The 7,296-nt window shown below is 52.4% G+C and overlaps 2 protein-coding genes across 2 annotated transcripts; both read left to right on the forward strand.

Annotated features, from left to right (window-relative positions):
- Positions 1-159: 159 nt before the first annotated feature.
- Positions 160-855, forward strand: BBA_04148 (phosphoglycerate mutase; the record flags this gene model as incomplete). The annotated part of the gene is made up of 3 exons (XM_008599245.1): positions 160-373; positions 502-568; positions 780-855. 3 exons carry the CDS (start codon positions 160-162, stop codon positions 853-855), a joined length of 357 nt encoding a protein of 118 aa, XP_008597467.1.
- Positions 856-5,804: 4,949 nt separating this feature from the next.
- On the forward strand, positions 5,805-6,955 carry BBA_04149 (uncharacterized protein; the record flags this gene model as incomplete). Its single annotated transcript, XM_008599246.1, has 3 exons — positions 5,805-6,006; positions 6,061-6,807; positions 6,879-6,955. The coding sequence occupies 3 exons, from the start codon at positions 5,805-5,807 to the stop codon at positions 6,953-6,955; spliced, it is 1,026 nt and encodes a 341-aa protein (XP_008597468.1).
- Between the last annotated feature and the right edge of the window lie 341 nt (positions 6,956-7,296).

A 7,296-nucleotide genomic window follows, 5' to 3' on the forward strand; every position in this document is an offset into this window, starting at 1 on the left:
GAGTGGTTCGGCGCCGCGCCGTTTGCGCACCCGCGGCCGGCCAACGCCACCGAGCTCCGCAGCCTATTTCCGGCATACGACACCGAGTATGTATCCCCGGTGCAGCCGCGTGAGCGGGGGGAGACGTACGCGCAGCTGGTGGCGCGGGTGCGCGCGGCCATGAGCGCGCTGATCCGGCGGTGTGATGAGGAAGGGCGGCGGAGCGTCGTCATCTGCTCGCACGCCGCGGTCATCATTGTGCTGGGAAGGGTGCTGACCGGTCAATACCCCGACGAGATGGACACTGAAGACTTCAAGGCATTCACCTGCGGACTGAGTGTGTATGCGCGGGGAGGAGGCGTCAAGGAAAGCTCCGACGGCGAGCCGGATACTGGTCAGTCTGGAAGATTTTTCTCTCTCCCTGTCTTCTTTCTTTCACGTAGTGGCGAATCTGCAAGTCTAAAAGACTGTTGAGAGACTCGAGGCAAGGTGACGAGGACCGTGCTGACCGCCGAGACATAGTGGGCAATTGGATATGCGAGAAGAATAGCGATTGCAGCTTTCTGAGTGGGGGCGAAGAGCGTGGATGGTACGTCAACTTTCATCTCCTCCTCTTTTTTTTTTATCTCTGCTGGTGTTCAGTACGCCATGCAATCGTTTGCAATGATGCTGTTGGTGTTGTCTATGCGGAAAGACGGGATGGAGACATTCACGCGTCTACCAGTCCAGTCTTCGCCGATGGAACCGTTTCTCGCTAGATTGAAAGTGTGCCGCCACTGACGTTCGCCACCCTTGTCTAGGAAGTTCGCTGGCGATGAATCATTTCCGGGCACGGGATCCATGTCGCAGGACGATGTCATCGAGCCCAAGTTGTAGGCAAAGACAGTCGAGACTCTCCGGACGCCTCACTAGATCGCCGGAGGAGCCACATGTTCGAAGGGGGCGTGTAAACTTCCGAGACAGTCACAACTTTCCATTCGACTTCTCCAATTGGTGCGGGCGGACTCGATCATTATTCACACGGGTACATTAATCTCTAGACATTGTCTGAGATTGGCTGACACTCCCGGCTCTCGCAGTAGACAGTAACGAGTATGAGCGCCTCACTTAGCCACTGAGTTGACGGAGAAAAGCCTAGCTTATATGAGGGAAGGGTCACTCGCACCGCCGGAAAATTAGGCTGTAATGTGGCGCCAGTGTGGGATTTTGGCTAGGCCATGCTGATCTAGCATTCAAATTTGGGACGGCAATAGCTTGATGGCAAAGAGATCCCCGCCCCCTTGCCGGAGTGAACACAGTCCGGATGAGACCTGCGCAAGGGATAGAACCAGATGGTTCCTTTCGGGACGTGGGCCGTGTTTTGCTCACAAGGCAAAGTCACTTCTGGAACCAGGTTTGCCGTCGGATCAGTTCAACGAACCCGTGGCGGAGCAGGTGCAACCAGTCCGTTGATATGGTCAAAACAAGATTTAATCTCCTCTTTGGATCTGGAAAAAAAAAAACTCGACCATTGTCTCTCAGTGGCCAAGACAGTGCTGGGCTAGCCCCTAGTTAGGCCGTTCATATCAACAGAGGACACGGATGATGAAGCTTTGTAGCCAATGCAGTCACGCTTTCAAGGTGCAAGGCTTACTGAAAAAGCTCATCTTATGCTGCATGAGGCTCGTGTTATAAACAGTTTTAATGGCACCAGGCCCCGGGCAGGACCCGCGCAGCCGCTTTGGGAAACCGGCGCAAATATTTCAATGGCAGCACTGCTGAATCTAGCTGAGAAGCGCTGCCGCTCAGGTGGGCAGGCGACTAACTCGGTGATCTTGTGGTGGCAAAAGCCATTCCATGACCTGTTTTGTGCATATGGTGGACCACTTAATGGTACACGGTGGATGTCGGGCTCCCTTGCATCGCCAGCGAGATTGGCACGACCGGTACCTTGCATAGTTCAAGCAAGAAAAAACGGGAATCTGTAGAGATCTTGTGGAAATGTAAGCATCAAAGAGGGCCTCTGTGTCTTGATGGCATCACTGCTGGATCAAAACAGCCAACGCGACTCAGTTGACGAGGACGCGGGGCGAGGCAAGCTCGGCCACGAAGAGGCTTGGAAACTGCTCGAATGGTAGGTACTCAGCAGATAGTTAGTATCGTCCTAAATCAAGCTACACAGACTTGATCATATAAGTTGTTCACTCGGAGATCATGAGTGGTCATTGGAACAACGCTATTGCCACCGATTTCGAAAATGGCAACTGGTGGTGGCATCACTGCGCATGCACAGATGGATTCACACCTAGCGCATCGCAACTGTGTCAATTGTGTCGACAGAATACCACAGGATCTGAGAAGAAATTCGTGGTCTCGCAAGTGATTCTTGTGGCTGCATGAGGCCATTAGTTCGCAGCCAAGAAACCTCCGTCGGTGTACAGGAAGGAGTGCCATTTAGATGCCCGCCTCTGCACGAATTAGGGTTAGCTTCGGGAGCTGCTAGAAGGGAATACCTGCGGAAACAGCTTTCTTATTCAGAGCCGGACACAGGAACAGTTTTTGACTAAGGTCTCGGCCTCTGCAGTAGCCTTGCACCATGACGAGGCAGGGCAACGAGAAAAAGAAAGGAGGATAGTTTCCACAGAGCTACTGCGTAGTCTTGTGAGATTTCAGTAACGAGAAGACACAGTACTCCTCGATTCGATGCGGCTTGCGCAATTCTTATGGACACACAACGCCCCGCAAAGTGGCAGCCAGCCGCTGCAGGATGAGGTGTTGATGAAGATGAGGTTAGCCAATCCAAGGGACAATCAGAAAAAGAAAGCGAAATAAGCAAGTAAAAAACGGAATGTGCCGTCGGTACGGTATAAGTGTGAGGATCATCTTTCCTAGACGAAGATGGTGCTCGGGCGTGGTGGGCGTTTGATATGCTCGACGACACTCAACCATAGGCTGGGGAGGGAGTACTGGCTGGCATCTGAAACACGGGCACTCGGACAGAAGGCAGTGTTAAAAGAAGAAATTTCAGTCGTTGACGGGTTGCCGTCGACTTTGAGGACCAGAGCGATGGGGATTTCTTGGTATAACAAAAGAAAAAGCTGGATTTGCAGGTGTCTGTGTGTAGGATCAGAGTACGTAGTAAGATGCAGTCAAAACAGCCTGCCAAGTGCCAGCCGGTGAATTCGGGCGGCAGCTGGCAGGATGGTCATAGCTCCTCGACAGGCGTCAAACGGGCCCCAGCTGGCGCAAGCGAACACCTGAGAACTAAGCCCGATATGGGCTAGCGTCTTTTCTTTATTTCCTTTTTCGCCCTGCTGGCCGCCCAGCCAGAGGCCGCCTCAGGTACAACTTTTCCCCGCCTTCATGCCTCACAGCTGTTGCAAAAGCAATGCTGGTGTTGCGCAAGCATTCTTGCTCCGTCATCTCACTCAAATGGTGCATCATCAAGAGAGCCCCAGCGGGAAAAAGGAAAGCACTGGCCGGAGCAAATTGATGAAGCAGTGCCAGAGCATCCGTTCCTGCCGCGAATGTCGGACGCAAAACGCTCCTTTGCAGGCGGCGACGTGTTTTGCTTTCGTCACAGCCAGCAAAAGAAAAAAGGTCCTGTTGAGCTGACGCAATGCATCTTGATAGCACTTCATCTCTCTCTTCGAGCAGGGCACGATTGATCCTTTCTATTCTCGTCCGTTCTTCGCCCTCGCCTCCACCATCTCGTTAGGTGTTGCACACCCTTTTTCGCCCCAAAATGTGTGGCACATCAGACACTCAATGAACTAGTCAGTAGTTATACTTGGCTGCGAAGCAAAAGCAAGTCTGGACATAGACCTCGCGGGGAACTTTGGTCACACTGAGCGTCCGGTCCTGTTGCATGCCGGACTGCCCTTTTTTCCCCTTTGGCTCCTCACTACAGCACTGGTGGTGCCGCGACACAACATCCCTCGCCATAGGTCCCCTCCGACGATCACTCTTGATCAGCAATAGCAGCAAGAGGGGATCTCGACGATAGCTGACCCCGCAGTTCGTTCGCTGCTCCCGCTGATATTTGATGCTTGCTTTGTGCGAGTGCTCGGGCCCTTTCTGTAATATGACCTGTGTCGTACGGGGTTTTCAACGCGCCAAGGTGCTGCAGACAGCGGATCTATTCAACGGTAAGCGTGAAGGACTGGAATAATACGATTAATCATGACCACCCGAGAGCGGAGCACCGATGTTACTAAAAATTTCTCCTCATTTTACGTATAACACCAGCGTTATTATTGCCTTGGGGCTGTGACAGCTATCCTTTGCAGACGGATGGTCTGACGACTTTTCAGGAACCAGGCAACCGCACTGGGGCTCGCACCCTGCTAGCGAGTTCTTTGAAAGCCTGATGTACCGATGATTTGACATCATGTTTATGATTGAAGCGCATATCCGTGGGCTGCGCAACAAAAGGTGACACATATTATACCAGACCACTCATCGGGACAGCAGAACCTTGTCAAGACCTCTGTCGGCGATTTGCCTCGGGTAAGTGACCGGGATCCTATTTTCAGCACTGGAACTTTGCTCGGAGAAGGGCAATAGAACAGAGACTCGGCCAACGATACCAAGCCGTCTGGGGGAGAAGCTCTGACTTGGATTCAGCAGCTCAGCCAGTGTTCGCCCTGCAGCCAGTGTCCCCACCACTTCGCCGCTAGGCTGGTAGGGTCGGTGGAGAGCACCCGAGGCGTGGCTGTAATGATTGAGTGACAACAGACATTACGGTGCTGTAATTTCGGAAACACCTGAAGAGGTTATTTGCAGACTTTGTGCGCGTCCAAGACCGCAGATGTGGTGGTGGTGATGATGATGATGATGATGATGCTGGTGGTGTGCTGTGCGCCGAGAAGTCGCCAGGTCCTACGAAGCAGCAGCCCACTCAAGCAGGACCGCCACTCCGCCATATCACACACCTCCTCCATCATTATGGACCTGCATCTGCACGGAAACAAAAGCAACAACGGCACAGCCAGGGAGTAGGCTTGTGGTAACCTCTCCCGCACCAATCGTTGAACCCCTGCTATGGACGCCGCAGGTACCGTCAACCACTACGGATACCTGTCAATTCTAAAGTACAATGGCCCACCATCGTCTACATGCCCACTGCGACTCCGCCTCGGCAGCCATCACTGGTCCATCAGGCTCTGTGGCTCTCTTTAGCCCTGGTTGGGTTTGACCAGTTGAACCAGGTTCCTTAGCACAATATGGAGAACTGGTAGAGTCTGGGACTGAACTTGGTTGGCTTGCCTGGTCGGCTTGGTCCCGTCTTGTTCAGACTGGAGCAAGGGTGACACACAGACCCCTTGTGGTATCCAAGACACCCAATTTATCTACCTGTCCTGGTCTTTCATCAACAGTGATTCAGGTACGCCCATGTTGGCGGCACCGGCAGAAGAAACAAGCCTGCATAAGGATGAAAAATAAGAAAAAAAAAGCCATCAGATGTTGACCATCACCAGGGGTTCGTCTCGACAACCTCTATACCCCCGTACATATCCTTGGCTACAAAACACGTCGACTCCCTCTCCATCTCAGACCCAGTCTCTCCCGTGCTATCCTTTCCTCCACAACCTTATCCGTCCTTCTTTATTAAAGCCTTTGGTCTTTTTTCGCTGTCAGCCCTTGAGCTCACTATCCCTCGTTAATATCTGGAAATCTACTATTCCTCCCTCTCACGCTCCTTTACCCCATCTACACAAGCGCCACGCGGCTCGATAGGCATTATTGCACCCTGCCCTCCTTGAAGGCCAATATACTCCGTCCAAACAATATCAAAATACGCCTTTGGTGAAGCAACAGGAGATTTTGACCAATTGCCATCAATCATGAGTTCTACGATGCTGCAGCTTCCGGAGTATAGCGGCCTCTCTGTCGGCAAGTTCCGCACGAACCCCATTACTCACATCGACAACTCGACGCCCAGGAAGTTCTCCGACGATGCTTATTCCTCGCCAATGTACCGATCAATCGTTCATCCCGACACACCTCCAGAGTCCGTTTCGGGAAGCCCTAGAATCAAGTTTGAGAGTATGCCGCCTTTGATTAATCGCGAGTCCCGGTTCTCGACTAATAGCTCTCCAGGATCGTCTTTGTCTCTCAACACAGATTGCTCACCTATCCCCAGACTTTCGAATCTTGGAACTCGTTCCTTTTCGAATATTCGTCTGCCTAGCCTCGACGAGTTTGATCAGGGTGTAGAGGCTCTTGCTAGAGCACATGGCGGCCCAGTTCCCTCTTGGACTCCTGCTACCTCTCCCCACCCCAGCACCACCACCGCCGCTGCCTGCCGCCCAATTCATACTCAGCGTCTGCCATCAATTCAATCCTATGCTTCGCCAGTGCATTCGCCCCAGGCGTGCTCTCCTGAAGAGACGTACTCTTTCTATGGCCATGGTGATTATCTGATGCACGCACTCGATGGCTACCCCAGCCCGCCTCCGGAGGGCGAGAACAGACACATCAACCAAAAGTACACGACTGAAGAGGGAGACTTTATCATCTACGCTTGGCACGATAAGAAGCTGAAATGGCAACGCATCAAGCAAGACTTTGCCTCGATGTTTGGAAGGACACCAGAGCGTACCGTTCAGGGCCTGCAGGCCTGGTACTACCGAATGAACCAGCGTATCCCACTATGGGATAAGGATGGCTGGCTGATCTTTGAAAATGATGAAGATTTGGAGCCTAAGCACATCAGCATCAAGTGCCGTGAGCGCGACAGCCAAGACCGTCCTATGGAACCCCTGGGCCTGGCTCAACGATACCCTGAGCGAGCTATTAACTACAGTTGGGTGGACCCGGAAGTCAAGCGCAAATCCCGCGACTGGGGTAAGTCTCTACTAGCATTTGGCATGAAGGCATACGAGACAACGGCAAATGCTAACTAACACTTTTAACAGCTGCCAAACGCATCATGCAATGCCGCGACCGTCGGGAGCGCCGCAAAAGAAAGGAGCAGCGCCGACTGAAGCTATAAACGGCTGCCTGCTTTGGCAACCACGACATTCTTTACGAGCTCAATGTACCAAAATTTTCGCTTGTACATTATTTTCCTTTTTTTTTTTCCTTTCTTACAATCCTTGACTTTCAAGAAACTCTGGCTTCAGTTAAGCCTCGAGTCGTCTTGAGCGGCCTGCAGGGGGTTGACCTGGTGCACGAAGTGGACCGACCCCAGAAGTTCTTCTCCCTTGCGACGACGGGGCGATCTCTTCTCTCCCCCTCCAGAAGCTCTGTCTCCAAAACATTGTGTATTATAACTAGCGGGGTGATTTGAATTTCTTCTTGTTACTTTTTCTGGAGGGTTGGCACTGCCTTTCC

This window comes from Beauveria bassiana, assembly GCF_000280675.1.
Source record: "Beauveria bassiana ARSEF 2860 unplaced genomic scaffold BBA_S00009, whole genome shotgun sequence".
Classification (NCBI taxonomy): domain Eukaryota; kingdom Fungi; phylum Ascomycota; class Sordariomycetes; order Hypocreales; family Cordycipitaceae; genus Beauveria; species Beauveria bassiana.